This window comes from Talpa occidentalis, unplaced genomic scaffold (assembly GCF_014898055.3).
Source record: "Talpa occidentalis isolate TD23 unplaced genomic scaffold, MPIMG_talOcc4v2.1 talOcc4.11, whole genome shotgun sequence".
Classification (NCBI taxonomy): Eukaryota; Metazoa; Chordata; class Mammalia; order Eulipotyphla; family Talpidae; genus Talpa; species Talpa occidentalis.
Window position 1 is genome coordinate 31,452,735 of NW_023601104.1, and position 20,684 is coordinate 31,473,418.

The 20,684-nt window shown below is 42.5% G+C and overlaps 1 protein-coding gene across 3 annotated transcripts in view; it reads left to right on the forward strand.

The window, feature by feature from the left end:
• Positions 1-8,184: 8,184 nt before the first annotated feature.
• DIS3L (DIS3 like exosome 3'-5' exoribonuclease) overlaps positions 8,185-20,684 on the forward strand; it is a 31,974-nt gene continuing 19,474 nt past the window's right edge. For 2 of the 3 annotated variants that reach the window (XM_037502754.2, XM_037502753.2), the window contains exons 1-4: positions 8,185-8,358; positions 9,684-9,837; positions 17,884-18,012; positions 20,300-20,435. In XM_037502754.2, the coding sequence (XP_037358651.1) occupies positions 8,220-8,358; positions 9,684-9,837; positions 17,884-18,012; positions 20,300-20,435 (558 nt within the window). In that variant the 5' untranslated portion in view covers positions 8,185-8,219. Of the gene's footprint in view, positions 8,359-8,854; positions 8,878-9,683; positions 9,838-17,883; positions 18,013-20,299; positions 20,436-20,684 lie in introns of those variants that run through there. The other variant, XM_037502755.2, reaches the window with a different exon arrangement.

Below are 20,684 nucleotides of genomic sequence, written 5' to 3' on the forward strand. Positions count from 1 at the left end.
AGGCAGGCAACTTTGAGCAGAGCTGTCTCCTCTGATGGAGGTCAGTGAAGAGAAGCCCCGGCATGGGACAGGTCATGGGCAGGCAGGGAGACAGCTGCCCTGCGGAGGGAGAGAGTTGGTGAACAGAAGCACCTGCATAGTCACAGGTGGGCAGAAGAACTGCTCCCAGGCTATAGTATTTTGGTAGAGCAGCCTGAAGAGACTTGAGATCACTCTTAAGTCCTGGTGTACACACACCTTCTCCAGGTTAGTCAAACATTAGCCTAGATGCTGATGTGAAGGTATTTTGCAGATGCAATTCAAGTTCCAAGTCACGTGACCTTGAAATATAAGGTTATCATTGGTGGGTCTGGCCTAATCAGTTGAGCCCTTGAAGGGACTGTTTTCTTCTGTGAGGAGATCTGGAGTGTAACAAAGCACATAGAGGGCCCACATTGCAAGGAACCTCAGGTTACCTCTAGGAGCTTAGCACAGTCCCAGCTTAATAACCAGAGAGACAACAGGGGCCTCCATCTTGTAGCTTTAAGGAAATGAATTCTGCTACCAGCCATGTCAGCTCCAGAAAAGTCAGCTCCATTTGACACCTTGATTTTAGTCTTCTGAGACCCAAGCAGAGAACACATATTGGCCACACCCAGACTTCTGACCTATAGAAACTGTGACATTATAAGTGAGAGTGCTTTATTTTTATTTTTTAAAAGATTTATTTACTTATGCATACAAGAGCTGGGGTATAGGCCAGAGGTGCAGGGGGGTGAGAGGATTCACCAGAGACCGAGTGGAGAGCAGAACAGGCAGATCTACTGAAATACACTGCAGAGGGGAGCAGCACAAGAAAGGTCTGCTGCACCATGTGGGTCAGTTCCCTGGCCAGGGATAGAACTCATGCTGCAGTGGCTGCGGATTGCTTCATAGTGCTGAGACTTAACCCCTTGCACCACAAGGAAGTCCCCAATACATGAGAGTGTTTTAAAAGGCCAAATCTGTGGTAACTTGTGACACAGCAGTAGAGATCTAACACAAGCAGCTGTAGCATACTTGCTCAGGCCTAAAATACAAAGAAAGTCGAATAAAATGTAATTTTACTTCAATTTTTTAATGTAACTTTAACTTTGTGACCTCATTCTTCCTTTAGACCCAGAGTAGTTTAATATGCCTTTTCTTTATTTAGTACTAATAGTAAAATTGAAATATTTAGTGCTTTCTTTATATTTATCCAAAACCTGAAATATTCCTAAAGGTTAAGATCATTGCTCGGTACACTTTATTCTCTCTTCCATTTCTTCACAATTTATTATAATCATAAACTTTTAGAATTCACAGTCTATCATTACAAGACATAAATGGAATCCACTTTCCAAATTCGAACTAATGCAGTAACAAAACAATAAAGTAAACAGGAAAACTCCTTGAAATACATTCATCCAGCGAAATAACTACACACCATGACTGACATCTTACTAGTAATAAAAACCCTACAAAAGGGATGAAAATTTAATTCCAGGCCTCCCTGGTGGCGCAGGGGTTAAAGTCAGCGCTATCAAGCTCTCTGTAACCACTGCAGTCAGGGAGCTGACCCAGTGGTGCATTGGACCTCTCCAGTCTTGCCAGCTGCTCCCCTCAGCAGTGTATTTCAGCAGATCTGCCTGTTCTGCTCCCCACTCTGTCTCTGGTGATTACTCTCACCCCCCCACACACACACCTCTGGCTCACACCCAGTTCTTATATGCATAAATAAAAATAAATTTTAAAAAAGAAAACTTAATTCAATCAAAAAGCATCAATACCAAAAAATTAAATAACAAAAGAAATGTTTCTATTTTTAAATTATAAATGACTATCCACATAACCGAATTTTCTTCTAGTCTGCTTTAAGACTTAAAGGATTTTCTTTTTCTTTTCTGTATTAATCAATGAAGGTTGGTTTCTAATTAATCTTGGAGCTTCTGGACCTTTGAGTTCCTCGGATAAAGGCATTGTTAAATACTAAGGGTTTTTGTTGGTTTGTTTTTTGTCTCAAATAATTGGATGCATTTTAATGGTAGTATGTGAAAGGTCAAGTTTCAACGACTCAGATACCTGCACAGAAGGGATTTGAGCTGAAGCCCACTCCAACCCACACTTGCCCCCGCTCCCCCCGCCCAAAAAAAAAAAAAAAAAAAAAAAAATCAATGAAACAGCGCCCCCTAGTGGTATAAGGGCGAAATTATCCGTAAATCAACCACACAGTAAAAATATTGCTAAACTACAATTGGTAAGCACAAAATAATTTTCTCTTAAAAAAAAAAATTAGAACAAGTTAAGCAATACATTTTAAAGTAATCACTGCAAAGTGGATTATGGGGATTCACTGGGTGTTTAGAAAGCCAAAAGGGAGCCATTGTATCTGCTGGGGAAAGTAAAAATCAAGGATTAACAGCCTTTAACATATAGGAAATTAAATTATCACTTGTACAAGTAGCAGAGTAATCTCAGCAGCCGTTTGTCCTTCACTGACTCTTCCACTGAGATGGAGCAAAAATGAAAGTAAGCTAATTCTTCAGAAAAACGGAATAATTTTAGACATTTACGTGACCCTTTAGAATCACTGACTTATAACTACACAGACCAACATCAGTCCTGCTAGTTATAGTTTGTCATTGAAATCACTAAGGTACAGGGAAGCTAGGAAAGTGGTTGGTTCAATATTGGACTGTCATTGTGTCCAATTCCTAAAGCTAAAATAACTGGCCCATTCATATCCCACTATATAGAAGGCACCTCATTCACTGGCTAGAAGGTGGGAGAGCTGAGTCATGGCTGCCTGGGCCCTGTAGCCAAAATGCTTGGGCTATCTGGATTTGCCATCCTGAATATGTGGCCTGGGGCTATTATATTCAATTCTTCTGTATTTAGTTTCCTCACCTACAAAATGTAGTTGGTAAAAGAATACCAGTCCAGGCAGAGTTTTGAGGATTAAATGAGAAAACAGGAAAAGTGCTTAGAACAGTACCTGGCACCTAGTAAAAGCTTGGGGAACCTTAGCTGTAATCAGCTGATACTGCATAAAATGACAAATTCTTCAAAAATTGCACTTTGGGTTTTACTTAAAGACTTCTAGTCTGTATACCATATATTGGCGATAGTAAATGATTTGAGAGGAGTATGCCAGCAGAACCTCAGCATTATAACTTGGCATACTTCAGTATTGTTGGAATGTGTGGCAACAAGCTGGTTGTACTATTGTAAATTTAAAGACAGAATATTTCAAAGCTTGCTTCAGTAATCCACTCTAGCCCGTGGAGTTCACCTTCCGGAATTTCTGTTATACATATAACCTCCCTGACTTCTCAGCTCTTTGTAAAGATGCCCCACCCCCTACAGACAAACCTTTTGATGAGATCTTTTGATTATAATCCAGTGATTGCTGATGTCTGCACTCCAGAGTGCATCTGCAAAAAGCATGCAAATGCTACAAACTCCTGCAGTGTAAGCACGCTGGTGCTCAGTCTCAAGAAGACTGCAGTCATGCACCAGGGAAACCAAGCCACAGAGATTTCCATCAGCAACAGTGCTGAAAGCTGTTACAGCATTCTGTTACCTGGGCGGCAGGCTGTCCATCTGCACTTAGGTTGATGAAGGAAGGGAAAACTGCAAAGAGAAAGAAGCCTCCAATTACCCTTCCCAGCCATGTCACTGTCATGGCACTGTACCCTAAAGCAAACTCTTGCTTCAGCAATTGACTCCTCACAAATAACTTACTAGTGTTGCGAGTTGATTTGCATCCTAGAAGTCTTTAAATGTAACCCAAAATTTGCAACTTTTTGAAGAGCTTGTCAATCTATATGGTATCACTCAGATCTTCCGCTCCCCAACCTCCTTGAAGATGTACAGTTTAGAATTGCTGTCAAATCCTTCAGCAGCCTCATCAGGACATTTGTTATTGGGTGAGGGAGGGTTTTAATAAATAGGCAATATTGGGCAAGCTCTTTAATCTCTATTGTAAAGTGGGGGTGTATTAGTTGGAGTAATGTTTTCTGTTATAACAAAAGTTTATTTCTCCGTTATAAGAGTTCCCTTGTGGGTGTTCCTGGATTAAGGGGGCAGGGCTCGCTCTACTCTGCAGCCTTTCAACCCAAGTTGATGTGGGGGAAGGGTCCTGCTGTTTTCAGTACTGACTTACAAGATTCCCTTGGCTTTGACATCCGATCAGTGGGACAGGAAAGAGGTTTTTATGGGCCAGTCCTGGAATTAGTGCCTTTACAATTCTGTTGCCACACCTATCAATGCCTGGGAGACTGGAAACATGGTCTGTGTGCCCAGAGAAAAAGGGGATATGGATTTGGTGAACAGAGAGTCAGTCTTTGCCACAAGAAATCACATACTTACCTTGAAGGATTGTGATTAGAATTTGAGATAATGGGGTAAAGTATTCTTGGCTCATTGGCTCTTGGTAAGGAGGGGAAGGATGGAAAAAGAGATGAACAGTAGAATGTCCAAGCAGAGACAGAAAAATAGGCTGAGCTGTGGTCATGCAAGGTGATGGCAGAGCTAAGGGACTAAGGGGGTTGAGTTGGGGGGCACAGGTAGTCACTAATGCTGCTCGCCAAAGAGTTCCAGCACCCTGCTTTCAGGTCAGGAGGTAGGAGGTGTGGTCATGTGACTTATTTTCTGGCCTGCATGATACATGTATCACTTCTGGACTAAGCTTTTAATTATTGGTGTAAGGCTATCTATAGGGCTTTTTTTCCCTCTGCCAATGAATAGCAAAAAGCACTTCAAGAGAGGACTGATTCCATTAGTTTGAGTGCTGGAGAAAGAGAGCTGAGCAAGAGATTCTAGGCACCCTAGCAACATTTTGTGATTTTCAGTCACTGGATTTTTGAAGTTGTATGTTACTGAGCATAATCTAGTTTATTTTGACTGATATAGAAACCCCTTGCCAGCAAGAAATATCAGAGGGTCTGCGAGGCAAGCAAACCAACAAAATAGTGTTCTTGTTCATTTTAGATCATCAGTTCCTAAAACTAAGGGATCATGCTTTTAAGAATATAAGCTGTAGATTATTGCCACAATGCAAGCAAATAAAGTGCTTGATGACTTTGGATTTGTGAACATCAATATACAAAAACCCTATTTGAATGAGATCAGGAAGCTAGAGTGCCCATGCATGCGCAAATAACCAAACGAAATGCCCCACCACGCCCACAGGTGACGCTGCCTCCCTGGGGGTGGTAGTGAGGGGCGTCCTCCAGATATTACATAGGGGTGCTTAGCCTGGACTCAGAGATGTGCATATGGGTCTTGCCATGAAAGCACTTTCCGGGCCTCCCTGGTGGTGCAAGGGGTTAAGATGCAGCACTATGAAGCTATCTGCAGCTATCTGCAGCCTCTGCAGCATGAGTTCGATCCCCAGGCCAGCCAGGGAGCTACCCACATGGCACAGCAGCCCTCTCCTGTCTGGCCCACTGCTCCCCTCAGAAGTGTATTTCAGCAGATCTACCTGTTCTGTCCCTACTCTGTCTCTGGTGGATCCTCTCACCCTCTATGCCTCTGGCCTGTACCCCAGTTCTTGTATGCTTGAAAACTTCAAGCTTTATTTATTATAAATAAATAAATCTTTTTTAAAAAAAGAAAGCCCTTTCCAATACGGTCTCCTAACTTTTGTTTCTGAATAAACCCATTTTATTGTTGGAATAACTGATTGCTTTTGCTTGAGGTCGACATATTTAAACAACTGATAAAACCAACTTCCAATAGAGCTCCAGACACACTTTCTTCCTCATGATTATCATTTCTTTCAAATGATTATTTGTCCCAATTTGGAAAAAGTTTAAAACTACAAAATGCATTAAGAAGTAATACATTCGGGCCTCCCTGGTGGCGCAAGGAGTTAAACACAGCACTATGAAGCTATCCACAGCCTCTGCAGCACAAGTTCGATTCTTGATCCCCGGCCAGCCAGGCAGCAACCCACATGGCACAGCAGACCTCTCCTGTCTGCACTGCTCCCCTCAACAGTGTATTTCAGTCACTCTGCCTGTTCTGCTCCCCACTATGTCTCTGGTGAATCTTCTCACCCCCCTACACCTCTGGCCTGTACCCTAGTTCTTGTATGCATAAACAAATAAATCTTTTAAAAAAACATTAAAAAAAGAAGTAATACATTTGTATATGTATATGTATTAAGAAGAAATTCTGGGGCCTCCCCGGTGGTGCAGCGGTTGAGCGCTGGGTTGCGAAGCTGGCCGCAGCCTCTGCAGCGCCGGTTTGATCCCTGGCCACCGGGTGAGGGTCCCACATGGCGTGCAGACCTCTCCTGCCGCCCCTCAGCAGTGTACTTGTCAGTCTGCCTGCCCTGCTGCTCTCCGCTCTGCCTCTGGTGAATTCTCTCACCCTCCCTCGCTTCTGACTATACCGAGTGCTTGTATGTATAAATAAATAAATCTTTAAAAAAAAAAAAAGAAGTAATTCTGATGTATCATCAGAAGTAAAAGAAAAAATTAAAAGGGGAGGACTTTGGAGAGAATAGTTGAGGGTGTCAGAGTATTATTATGTAGGGGGCACACTTAGCTACTTGTGACCTCTGAGACCTCTGAACTCCCTTCTGAACTGCTGGTTGTTTCTGGGCCTTCCTACAAGTGGCTGTGGACTAGCGCTGCTATGCTTTCCTAACTTGTGCAAGTCAGTCTCAGAACTCACTCACATCCACACTGCAGATAACTTGACATAAAAATATGATGAGTGAGGGACTCTTGGTAGTATGTCCCCCTAGAGTAAAGTAAGTCATCCAACAGGATGCTCCAGTTCTACCCACTTCAGCACAACAGGAAGCTCCCACATTGCCAATCAGTTGGTTGAGCTGTTGTAACTAAGGCTTAACAAACAGATTATACACTATGTTTTACTCATCTGGGAACAGCAGTTATTAGTTAAGAGCCTGTTTTGGATTCAGCCAGATTCTGGTTGGAATATTGATTCCACCACTTAATAACTGGGTAACCTTGGCCATCTAATGTCCTTAGTCCTGTTTCATTGTCTGTAAAATGTGGACAATATTGCCTGACTCCTTAGACTTGTGGAAATTAAATGTGACACTGTGTGTAAAGCTTCTGGTACAGAAGTCTTTGCTGAGTGCTTGGGAGAACAGTGGCTTCCAGCTAACCTAGGGTATATGACCTCAGAAAAAAACGGAATTTCCAAGTTTAGAGAATTCCTTTACCAGAGGCTGCAAATGCTATAAAGTTGGTCTTGAATATAGTGCTTACCTCAAGGGAAGAGAATGGCTTTTATGTACATTGTTTGAATATTTACATGAATTACAAATTCATGAAATTAAAAGTGATTTAAAGGCCTCCCCAGTGGTGCAGCGGGTTGAGCTCAGCGCAGTGAAGCTGTCCGCAGCCCCTGCAGCGCGGGTTCGATTCCCAGCGGCCAGGGAGATACCCACATAGCGTGGCAGACCTCTCCTGTCTCGCCCGCTGCTCCCCTCAGCAGTACCATTCGTCTGCCTGTTCTGCCTCACTCTATCTCTGGTGAATCCTCTCACACACCCCCAATACCCCTGGCCTGTACCCCAGCTATTGTATAAATAAAATCTTTTAAAAAAAAAACCAAAATGTTCAATTTTTTTTTTAAGTAATATAAGGGGTAAAAGATGGACTGATAGGGTTGTTAGCTTATTTGCTGAATCTTTTAACTATTTCAGGAACAAGAAACACTACTAACCGCCCTTATGACTCCAGCAGTCCTATCCCCATACGGAGAGGGGTGGGAGAAATAAAGCCCAATAATCCTTTATAATCGTTATCAGATCTTTCTTCCCAAGACTTTAAACCAGCTTCCACACCTTTATTTTCCGAAAGTCTTTTGGGTGGTTTCCCCCCACACACCCTGCCCCCAGGCAGTTTTGAAGGGAGAAACTGAGGCCAGGCTGGGGCGGCGCTCCCTCACCCTAAAGCACCCTGGAGCACCCACCCCGCGGGCCGCCTCTGGCCCACAACCCGGGCCAAAGGCCGTTAGGGCGGTTTCGGTTCCTGGCAGCTGCCAGGAGGCCCGAGTGGGGCCCGGAGCCCCGCGAGGACCCGGCCGGCCCGGCCGAGGGGGCGGGCCCGAAGCCACCGCCTCGCCTCCGCCGGCGCCGCGCCTTGCCGCGCCCGGCGCTTCCCGGTCGCTCTCCCGCTCGGGCCTCGGGGCGGCCTCGCGGGCCGCGGAGCGCTGCCGGGCCGGGCGCCGCCACCATGCTGCAGAAGCGGGAGAAGGTGCTGCTTCTGAGGACCTTCCAGGGCCGGACGCTGCGGATCGTGCGCGAGCATTACCTGCGGCCCAGCGTGCCCTGCAACAGCCCGCTCTGCCCGCAGCCCTCCGCCTGCCGCAACGGTCAGGCCCGGGGCGCGACCCGGCGCAGTGGGGGCCGGGCGGGGCGGGAACGCGAGGGCCGAGGGGCGCGGGGGCCGGGCGGGCGAGGGAACCGAGGCCCGGCGGGAAACGGGGCGCGGGGGCCGGGCGGGAGCGAGGGCTGCCGGGCCGAGTCTGGCGCCCGCGGTGCGGCGAAAGGGCGCGCCCGGAAGGCGGAGCGCGAGGCCGGGCCTGCGCGGGGTCCAGCGCCCCGGACTCATCGCCTCCCCCGGCTGCGGGTCGGGAGCGACACCACAGGCCAAAGGCTGCAGAGGCGGCCCGGGTTGGCTGCTTCTGGGCCTCCCCGCGAGAGCCTCCCCGACGGCTCCGCCGCCGAGATGGAAAGGCCAAGCGAGGCGCCCCCACCGCCCGCAGGCCCAGTGGTTTGGGCTTTCTGGGCGGGCTCTGTGCGCAGGAACCAGCCTCTTCCGCACCCCCCACCCCACCCCCGGCCTCTGGAGTGAAGTGGCGAGGGGCCCGGGATCGTGGTGTGGCCCTTCGGTGAGAGGCGGGACGCGAGGCCGGGCCCTGTGCTCGCCGCCGAGTTGCTGCTGCTGCTGCTGGGGCTGCTGCTCCTTTTCTGTGTTTCCTTTGCTTCCCACAGATTTTCTGCCCTGCCAGCACCCATGCCCTCTTTGCTGTAGGATTTGTGGGTTATCCGTGCCCTCGTTGTACAGGAAGGTCAGGGGAAAATTGGATTTGGGACTGCTGTGTGCCTGTTTTCTAGGCCACAAGGGTGGCTGATTTAATGTGAAGGTTGCTACTTCCCTCCTCTGGTGGGAGATGAAGTGTAGGAGTTAGTCCCTTTCTGCTAATATTTGGAAACCTCAGCTTACCTCAGGTTAAGGTGAAGACTTCGCTTTGCAGCCTGTCTACTCCGCTCCCTGAGTCGCGCGCTGGAAGGAAACCCTCCCACTGCCCTTGCGCACAATGGGCATTTTTTCTAGTCGGTGCAGTCTTTTTTGCCCCCGGGACACTTCTGAGCATGTTCACTTGAAATTGCTGGGAATAAACAGTGGTTAACATGAATATTTGGGAGTGCCCCATTTAGAGTTAACACAAATATTTAGGTTGTGGTGGAGACTTGCTTGTTTTGTTTTTTAAAAAGCAGTTAAGAAAAATGAAGGTGCTGAATTTGCCACAACTTTGGGCCTCTACCAAAGTAGATTTGTCTTGTCTTTTAAATATTTCACAGGTATGCTTAAGACGGAAGTTATTTTGCACACTGGGGCATCGTGACATTGAAATAGTAATAAACCTGGTTTGAAATGCTGTCTAATCTCTTTAAGTTTTGAATTATGCTTCAGATGGGAAGCTCTTGTCTGGTGATGTGACTCATTATGTGATCCCAGATTGGAAAATTGTTCAAGATTACCTTGAGATCCTTGAATTTCCAGAGTTGAAGGGAGTTATTTTCATGCAAACGGCTTGTCAAGCTGTGCAGCATCAAAGAGGCCGAAGGTATCTGTTTTACTTTATTTATTTATTTACTGTGCAGATTTTTTTTTTCCACCTTAGAAAAGGTCTCTTGTTAGGGGGTGAGGGGAGTTACTCATTATTTTGTCAGAAGAGGCCTTTTGAACTAAGTTGGTATTCTCTGCTAGTGAGAAATGCAGTAACATGATTTTATATTTCTGCTTCAACACCTGGCCAAAAGATCTGACTGTAGATCAATAAACTGCAGTGTCCCCAGAATGTGTGTATTTAAGATTCTTGGCTTTTGGTTTGCGTTTTTACAGTGCCAGAGTTACTGCTTGTTTCTTAGCGATAGTACATAGTATTTTATCTTCTCATTTATAGATATATTATCTCAGAAACTTGTTTCCTTAAGGAAAAGAGAGTACTTCATTTATTAATTTTTGACTTCTTGATTGTGATGCAAATTGTACTTGTAGTGATTTATTCAATGAAACTGCAATAACTTGCTTTACTTTTAGATTATTAGTTAACTACCAAAGATCATAATTGTATTTGCTACACAAATGATTTCTGATTGAAATCACACTAACATGCTTGCCTTATACCTAAATGAAGAGCAATTGTTCACCTTTCGAACAAATTCTCTCAAAAATGGTTTTGCTTCATTTAACTTTGGGAAAAGGCTTATGATTTGACTTGAAGGCCATGTGGAAACAGTATATTAGAATTATATATTCAACCTTCTAACTCACAAAGTTATTTAAAAAGCAGAATGTGTTTATTCCTTTTTAAATGTTGTGGTTTCTTTAGACATTGATAGTAAAAAATGAAATGTGTTTATTTGTATATGAAAATGATAAGTTGTTCTTATTATATGCTCAGTTCAAAAATGCATTAGCTAGATTGTGTGAGGCTCTTTCAGATAAAATATTTTTAAATGAGCTTGAAGCTGATTTTGTTCAGACACAAAGACAGAGATGTTTGTACATAGCGAGGTTTAAATGCTGCTCCAGGTGTCGTATTTCAACTGCTGCTCCTAAAATCAATTTGTTGTTATCATTTGGATTACTAACACACTGCCAAGCCTTTTCAACTTCTGTTTTCCAAAATATTTTTAATATTAAGAATTGTTTTAAAAACCAATTCCTGAGACATTCAAAAGCAAAGAATTGGAATTTAAGTGTCTTTTCTCCTGAACATTTCAAAAGTTGTTAACTTGATGAAAAACTATTGGTTTTCCACGACTTTCCTATGTCTCTGAATATACTAACTGCAAAAACAAAAGACAAGGAGTATAAAATAGGTCCATTACACTGGTTTTCCCCTTCCATAAGCACATTTTGTGCTCCTAGTGTCAGGCTTTCTGGAGTACAAGAAGTCATAGTCTCTCTCAACAAACCTGCTGTCTTTTTGAGTTTGGATACTTGAAGCAAAAAGGTAATTATAGCACATCTTAGACCCATGCAAGAAAATTTTATGTGGACTATGCAAAGTGCAGAAGTAAATATGGATATAGGGATTAGGCCAGAAAGCTCTCTGAAGGAAATAAATCCAAGACTGCTCCTAAAGTAGTTATAGCAAACATGATTGATGAGTAAGAAGAGACAGGAAAAGGAATCAGCAAGTTTGGGAGTTGGTCGTTTGTTTACCTGGTAAGCAATCAACAGGTATATTCAAGCTGAAACAGCTAAGTAATCAAAATTTACTAAGCCCCAGAAAGTATCATATATTGAAAGCTAACTTTGGAATTGATGATAGCCATTGAATATCAATAAAGATTTACCTTATTAATTGGCTGGCATATGTGTTAAGTATAGGCTTTTGGACTTTTTATATTTAACCAGATGTGGTCTAGCAAAGGCTTTCTGGTATTTTGCTTCATTTAATATTGGGAAACATTTTTTTTTTTTTTTTTTTTTAGTTCTCCCTTACAGATTTTTGAAATGCTAGTAAATAATTCAGTCTATTCGATGTGCTTTTAGGGACATTATTGCTTAGGAAAGCTTTGTCAGGTAAAATACCTGGTCTGGTCTAGTGCCTTGCTTTCTCCTTTTGGCCCTCTTCCGAATTCCTTCTATATACTCATTATATTCCGCCAGAGTCTTAACAGTTCATGCCTCAGTTTCTCAGTAGGTAACATAAGATTGAGTTCATATTGAATAGAATATTGTACTACTCACCATGAGTAATGTTATCAACTATGTTTCCAAATATTGAAATTCTCATGGACACCCAGTATTCATTTAAATGATTTTTATCATATAGTTATTTAATTATGTTTAAACAAAAATATCACTCTACATCCTCATGCATAAGTACTTAATATAAACCTAAAACCAAATCAAACCTGTAAGTTAAATAAGGAAAGCTACAAAGTAGCTTTAATTTACTATGACAGATGACATTGTTTACTGAAATGAAATCATCAGAGTTGAGTTTAACCATGAAAAAACATGGGTTCTTCTAATCTAGCCTGTATTTAATGTGATTTTTGTATTTTGATTTCAATAATATCAATGCAGAAAGTGTTTGTTCTCATAAATATACCATACAAAATAATATGATAAACACCAAGTTTTTGATTGCTCGGGATAATCCCACATTCTGCCATTTAACAGTCCTCAAATGCTTATTTAATGAGGGGACACTTGTTTATTTTGTGAGTCTGTCCTGTCTCCTTCATTCATTCATTCATGTATTCAGGATCATCTGTTTATTCCACAGATATTTATTGAGGTTTGTGCTGGAAACTGTGCCAGCACTAAGGATACAGTGGTGAATAAAAGTAGACTTGGTCTTGAGGGGAAGATGGTTCGACAGAGACCTGAAGTGACAGATGCGAAGAGGGATAGGTACTTGACTTCAGGAGAGCTCAGTTCATCAGGGAAGAAAAGAATCTTTCCTGAGGAAATGTTCTGTGCTGAACTATCTAAGGGATGAGTAGGAGTAAACCAGGCAATAAAAGGAGAAAATCTTTCCATGCATGGAAACTGCAATACAAGGTCTTGGGGAAGGGAGACGTGGAGAGAGGAATTGGACGACCTGGGCTGGAAGAAGACCTCATGGGCCTCAGACATGTTGGTGAAGGGTTTTAGCAAGGTGGAATAACTTAGATTCCTATTTTGAAAAGATGATCAGGGCAGTAGAGAAGAAGAGAGGAGGCTGTTGCTTCAGTTCAGGTGAGATGTTGGGAGCTGTGAGCTAGAGAGAAACAGATATTTCCAAGAGCTATATAGTAGGTAAAATATATAGGACTTTATAAGTATATAACAGAGAATTAAGATATGTCCAAACAAAAAACTTATACATGTTCATAGAAACTCTATTCATAATAGTCAAAAAATAGAAATGACCAGGCCTCCCTGGTGGTGCGAGGGGTTAAGACGCAACCTATGAATCTGTCCACAGCCACTGCAACACGAGTTCGATCCCCAGCCAGGGAGATACCCACATGGCACAGCAGACCTCTCCTGTCCCGCCTGTTGCTCCCCTCAGCATTTCAGTCAATCTGCCTGTTCTGTTCCCCACTCTGTCTCTGGTGAATCCTCTCACTGCCTGCACCTCTGGCCTATACCCCCATTCTTGTATTCATAAATAAATAAATCTTTAAAAAAAAAAAAAGTGACACAAAATGTGGTCTAGCCCTACAGTGAAGTATTATTCAGCCAGAACAAGGTATGAAGTACAGCTACATTCTGCAACAAGGCGAACCTTGAAAATATGATATTAAATGAAAGAAGCCAACCAGAAAAAAATCATATATTGTATGATTCCATTTATATGAATCGCCCAGGATAGGTAAATCTATGAGACAGACAGTAGAGTAGTGGTTGCCAGGAGCTGGGCATCAGGGGAAATGGAGAATGACTGCTTAATGGGTATATTTCTTTTGAGGGTAATGAAGATGTCCTGAAATTAGATAGTTATGATGGTTGCATACTCTCACTATACTCAAAACCATTAAATTGTATGTTTAAAAAGGGTGAGTTTTATGGTATGTGGATTATATCTACATAAAGCTGACTTTTTTTTTTTTTTTTTAGTAATGGATTTAGATAAGTGAAGTAAGAGAAAAGGTGGTGTCAAGGATAACACTGAGGTTTCTGGCTTAGTACCTGGATAGAGGGAGCACTGAAGGAGGTCTAAGGGTCAGAACTTTGAGGTGTCTGTGAGCCTTGGAGAGGGTGGGCACTGACACCCAATGGGAGTACAGGCAGTGGCAGACATTCAGGTGGTCCAAAATATACTCCATTAGAGAGCTTTAAGAGTGTCCCCTAATATGAATGAAAACATAAATTTTTAAAATCTTAACAAATCAAAAAGCTCTGTAAGTAAATTTAGAAGTCCCTACCAGGCTTCTGTGAATATAGCTGAGGGCCCAGGAAACACATCATTGAATACAGAACTCACCTCCTTATAACTCTCCCTTCCAATTGTGGGCTGCCCCCCCAGAGAGCATAGTCGGCAGGGGGAGGGGATGTTGCACCCATAGGTAAGGTCAACTTTGAGTAAAACTAGTAAAAAAGAAAATCAGTCTAAAGAAGGTAAGTTTAACTGTCCCTCTAAAAAATTGTTTCAGATGTTTCAATCACGAAGATTTGGAAAACATCTAAGGCAGTCCAGGGAAACTAGGGCCCTTCTGTAAGACTGGAATTTTTCAAACCTAAGATGATTTTATTGTACAGGACTATCTGAAACTGTCACTCTCCGAGCATGTAAGCCAAGTTAGTTCATGGCCCCATGATGCTCTTGGGTGGCTCTGTACAGGACACTCATATATTTAATTCCATCATATGCGCCACCAACCCTGACAACAAAAAATATGACTGTATTGTATGTATGTGCTATTAAATTATAACTGTAAGCCCACATGCCAAAGGAAATCTGACTGTCATACTCAGCGTGATTCGCTATTTGTTTCCTGGTTTCTCCATTAATATTCTTGTGCCATTTGTTCATTTGTTTTATCTGGATGATATGTAGCTGCCAAATGAAAGCAAACACTAAAAGTCTAAGGAAAATATATGTGAGTGAAACTTAAAATTGGGAAAATTCTTTTTGTTAAGTTGTATATTTTCCCAAACATTGATATGTGTTGTCATTACTCCACTTTGGTGGTAAACCCTCTGGGTCTGGAACATCGGTATTTGGAGAGGACCTAATTGGAGAATCCCTGGGTCTGAAAATGCAGTGATGTATAGGAAGCCTAGCAAAAGAGCAGTGGGGTTCTGAAGTGTCAGAGCTTGCTACCTTATTTTTGGGTCATTGTTGTCGCTAAGGGTTAAGTTCATTTACTCATTTGGAAAACACTGTGCAACTGCCATGGGCTGGACATTAAAGATACAAAGATGAACCACCCTGTCTGCTACATTGAACACTGTCCCTCTTTCCTCCCTTGGGCCCTTTGTGTGGCAACTGTTCATCCTTTAGGTCTCAGGCATCACCTCCTCCCAGGTGCCCTTCCCTCCCTCCCTGGCCTTGTCACACCTGTACTTTCTCTCCAGTGGCACTTATTCCACCGAAATGGATGCTTCTGTTGTTTGCTTTATTTTATTTGGCCAGTTAGCATAGTTAATTTTTAAATTGTGGTGAAATATATATAACAAAGTTCACTTTTATCCATTTATAATTGTATGGTTCAGTGACATTGAGTTTGTTCACATTGTTGTACACCCCTCCCCATTATCCATCTCCACAACTTTTTTTATCCTCTCAAATTGAATCTCTACACCCATTAGGTACCAGCTCCCCATTTCTTCTCTGCTGAGCCCCTGACAACCACCATTCTCTGAATTTGGCCTCTTCAGTAACCTCATATAAGTGGAATCATACAATATTTGTCCTTTTGTGATTGGCTTGTTTCATTCAGCATAATGTCTTCAAGCTTCATCCATGTTCACGTATGTCAGAACCTCCTTCTTAAGGCTGAGTAATATTCCACTGTGTGTCTATTTCACATTTTTCCATTCATCTGCCTCTGGACTCTTAGGGTGCTTCTACCTTTTGGTTATTGTGAATGATGCTGCAGTGAACTTGGCTGTATAGCTATCTTGCTAAGACTCTGCTTTCAATTCTTTGGGATATATGTTCAGAAGTGAGGTTGTGTGGTAATTCTAGTTTTGATTTTTTTTTAAAGATTTATTTATTTATTTACACAAGCACTGGGTACAGTCAGAAGCGCGGGAGGGTGAGAGGATTCACCAGAGCCAGAGCGGGGAGCAGAACAGGCAGAAGGACCGAAGTACACTGCTGAGGGGAGCAGCGGGCGCAGGCTGTGCGCCATGTGGGACCCTCTTCTGGTGGCTGGGGAGCAGCTGGGGATTGAACTGGTGCTGCAGAGGCTGCGGGCAGCTTCGCAACCCAGCGCTCATCCGCTGTGCCACCGGGGAGGCCCTAGTTTTGATTTTTTAAGGAGAATGGGTGATTTGTTTTATTCCCGTGAGCAAGAGTCCTGCAGGCATTCCACGGAGCAAAAATCTGGCACTTAGCAGGATTACACCAAATATTTGCTGGATGAAGGATATTTAGTAAGGGAGGTCATTTATAAACAAATAACTGCACTAAGTTCAGATGCTGTAGTAGGGCTATTTAAAATGTGATGGCAGAGAAAGGGAGAAAAAGCTATGGAAGATACGATCAGAAAAAATAAATATTTTTTCAATGTTTTCTTAGAAATAACTCATTGCAGATGTTTATAAAATCTCTTCTAAAATGTTCTTTATTGCTTAACAAATAAGTAGTCATTATCTAAAATACAAGCATTGCAGAAGAGGTAAAGCAGGAAGCAAGTCTTTGACCCACTGCTAGAGGACTGATCACTCTGAACAGTGTGCTGCAGACTTTTTAAAAAAAATAATTGTAAATTATCTTTGTGAAGATGGAGGAATTACCAATTTTGTCTGTTTTAGGCATTTCTGGGCAGGAGGAAGAGCAATAGCTTTTGCTCACACAAGTGGGATTCTATGAAGGAGAGCTACCATCATTTCACAGAAATGAAACTGGAATCCCTTTGTTTATTAGGAAATTTTCTAATATGCTTTTACCATTGATTCTTTTTAAGATGGCTAAGACTTAGAGTTACTAAGAAATAAAAGCAGTGTTTCTTATTTTTTAATGAAATGTTGAAGCCACACAGATATTATTGGTGAGCCTTTATTTAGAAAGGATAGGTTGGAGAAGTCTACTTTTGCATTAATGAAAAGACTTGTTTTTAAAAACCCATGGTGACAGGCTTGAGATGGGGCTAAAAGAGCACAAATTTTATTATATTAAAATACATTAAATGCCAGTCATCTATCTTGGGTAATTTATATGTTTACTTAATATCTGATATAATATCAATCCTTTTTTTAGTGAAAGGTGAAAGATTTATATGATCTGAAGGGAAACCAGAGTATATCAATCCTTTTTTAAATAAATGGCTGATCTCCTTTAAAGTGCAGTGGCTCTTCTGTATTTCACATTACCTAGGCTACTGAAAAGCACCTTAGAAGCTGACCCATAATTGATTTGTGACTTTGGCTGGCATCCATGAAAAAAAAAGCTCTCCTGATGGGAAAAACCTTAAAACTTTCTGTTGTCAGACAGATAAAACTAGTTCTCATTCATGTATATGAGGTGGTGTTATAAATAAAATTGACACACCCCAAATACTTTATTTACCTTACATGGCCTTTTCTGAGACTGCCAATAAAAGTACGATACTAACGCCCTATGCCATTGATAGATAGGCGAGGTACAAAACTAAGTGCTGAATTACTTGACTCTGTGAGCCTTTGAAAGGAGTGAGGGATTGGGGAAGGGTCTTATAATTACATAGCAAAGGCAGCAAGTCTAAGAAGGGGAGGAAAAGATCTTGACTGATCCACAAACTAATGAGGCCCTACCCAAGCATGTTGTAATAGCAAAATGGAAAAAACGGGGGTCCAATGGTACTGTTCACAGGAAGGCCTATAAAATAAATGTCTCTCTGGTTTTAAATAATCAATCTTTTACTCTAAAATACCTCATCTTTTTTTATCCTTAGCAAGAGCTGGCAGCAGATGAGTACCTGCTATGTCAGATTTATTTCTCTTCTCTGTGTCCCAGACAGTATAACAAATTGCGAAACCTCCTGAAGGATGCACGTCATGATTGCGTTCTCTTCGCTAATGAATTCCAGCAGTGCTGCTATCTCCCTCGGCAAAGAGGAGAGTCCATGGAAAAGTGGCAGACCAGGTATGGCCCTGAGTGGCTGTGGGCTTTCCCATGATCGTCTTCTTTCATTTCTTTATCATTGGCAGTTTGGGAGTTGATCTAAAGCTATTGCTGAAACAAGCCAATTGTTTGTTGTTGTTTTAAGATTTATTTATGCATACAAGATCTGGGGTACAGGCCAGAGGTGTGGGGGGGTAAGAGGATTCCCCAGAGACAGAGTGGGGAACAGAACAGGCGGACCGAATGAAATACACTGCTGAGGGGAGCAGCGGTCGAGACAGGAGAGGTCTGCTACGCCATGTGGGTTGTTCCCTGGCCGGCTGGGGATGGAACTTGTGCTGCAGAGGCTGTGGATCGCTTCATAGTGCTGTGCTTAACCCCTTGTACCACCAGGGAGGCCCTTGTTTTTTTTTTTTAGATGTATTTATGTATAGAAGAACTGCGGTGTAGGCCATAGGCACAGGGGTGAGAATTCACCAGAAGCAGAGTAGGGAGCAGAATAGGTAGATATACTGAAATCCACTGCTGAGGGGAGTAGTGGGTGAGACAGGAGAGGTCTGCTGAGCCATGTGGGTCAGCTTCCTGGCCAGGAATAGAACTCAGGCCATAGCAGTGAGTGATAGTGTTGAGACTTAACCCCTACGCCACCAGGGAGGCCTAGTACTGAAATAGTTAGTATGTCAGTAACTTATCATTTGAATATATAATTGATGTGTTTTAGAAATTGTAGTTAGGAAGATAAAAGTACCCAGAGTCAATTTGCTCCAGGCCCTGATGGCCAGCAGGCTTACCACAGTGACCCGCAGTTACAACTCTCATGCTTAGGTATATGTAGGAGACCTTGAGGGTGCCTGTTTTTAGCTAAAGTCAACTCACTTTTTCTGGTATAAGTTGTTCTAATATCAACCAGTCTTAGGAAACTGAACCTGGTAAGTTAATTCTGATAAAACTGATTTGGAAAGTGCAGTGATGTAGTTTAGATTGGCCTAAAAGCAAAACCTAAAGCAGGGACACTGTGGGTTGTTTATGTGGGAGGGAATTCCCTGGAGCAGGGGTGAGGAAGTGAGGAAAGTGAAACAGAGAAGGAGGGAAGCAGTAAATAATGTTTTACTGGAAAACAAAGATCCAGCCTACTGGGAACCTCTCTTAAGGTTTTTAGAATGTGCTTCAGGAGTCACCTTGAAGGACAGACTGAGGCATTTAATTAGTTGTCCCCTTTTGCTGAGTCGTTCCCCAGGGTCACTTAATGATCCTTTAAAGGGGGTAGTGGTGAGAGGGGTGTGGAACTGCTACCCAGTTGCAGCTAAAGTCAGAGAGGGGCCTCGGGTACTGTTAGCCTGTCACTTAGCCTCTGCTATACTCTTCTTTAGAGGGTGAAAGAGATCTTAGTCTTTGCAGTGTCTTACCCATGCAAAACATTTAAATCATCTTTTTCCTTATAAATCTTTATCTACATAGCCATAAAATATTTAATTTCTCTAAAGTAAAATAAGCACTGATACACACTTAGTCCTTAATTGAAATTCCCAAGTTCCCATAGGGCTTAGTTTTCTGCCAGAAGTGGAAAAACACATCTTCTCTAGGTTGGCTCACATAATCACACTTACTGACTACATGACCTTGCACATGGTAGTACTCAGTGTGTGCACCTGGCTGAATTTTTTTTTTTTTTTTAGCTCTAGAAGTAAAGAGACCTGACATGGTGTCTTAATTAGCAGACAGGAAAACAGATGCTGACAGAAATTGTTCAAGTTTATGGACTTCACTGTCCATAATAATCCAGTCTTGAAAGCACATCTCCAGACCTAGATCCTGTTTTCCAATTCAGATTCTTTTCAGGAAGATGTTCAGATACCTATGTGGTTCCATATTGCATTATACTCTTATTGCATTATGCTCTTCAGCTGCTTACAGCCTGGTTTTTCTCTTAGCCAAACAGTTTCTTCATCTTTCAAGCCTCACATAGCTTAGCTTGTCATCCCATGTGGTGCTATGTGGTTCAGCTTTCCACTTAAAAAGTGAGGTAAGATGGTAGAGTTCTTTGGTTTCTGGGGCATATCAAGAAATGAAAGAGGTTGCTGTTGTGTTTTGATGTCCCAGAGAAGAAGAGATGTCATTCATCTTTGTGTGCCCCACAACATCCAACCCAGACCATGTTTATAATGGGTACTCAGCAAGTATTTGTTGAGTGGATGATTCATTGTCTATGCAGACCAAAGAATATCAGATTGAAAGCCAGGGATAAGTTCTAAGCAGTAGCGTGTATTTGGCTGCCTGGGGAGGGCTCACATTCCCTTTGCTTTTCAAGGAGCATCTACAATGCAGCAGTTTGGTACTATCATCATTGCCAGGACAGGATGCCAATTGTTATGGTGACAGAAGATGAAGAGGCAATTCAGCAATATGGAAGCCAAACAGAAGGAGTATTTGTGATTTCTTTCAAGGTATTTCCAGTTGTTGTCTACATAATTGTGTGTGTGTGTGTGTGTATGTGTGTGTTCATTACTAAGTAGTGAGTGTAAGGCTTTAGTTCCCTTTACAATATAGAAAGGGAAAAATAAAGAATACAGAAAAACTTCAAGAAATCCCATGTCTTTATTACTCCCCAACTAATTAATCTTGATGTTGGCAAATTTAGGCAAGCTTCCTGTGACTGGAAAGCCCACAGCATCGAAGACTTCAGTCCAGTCAAT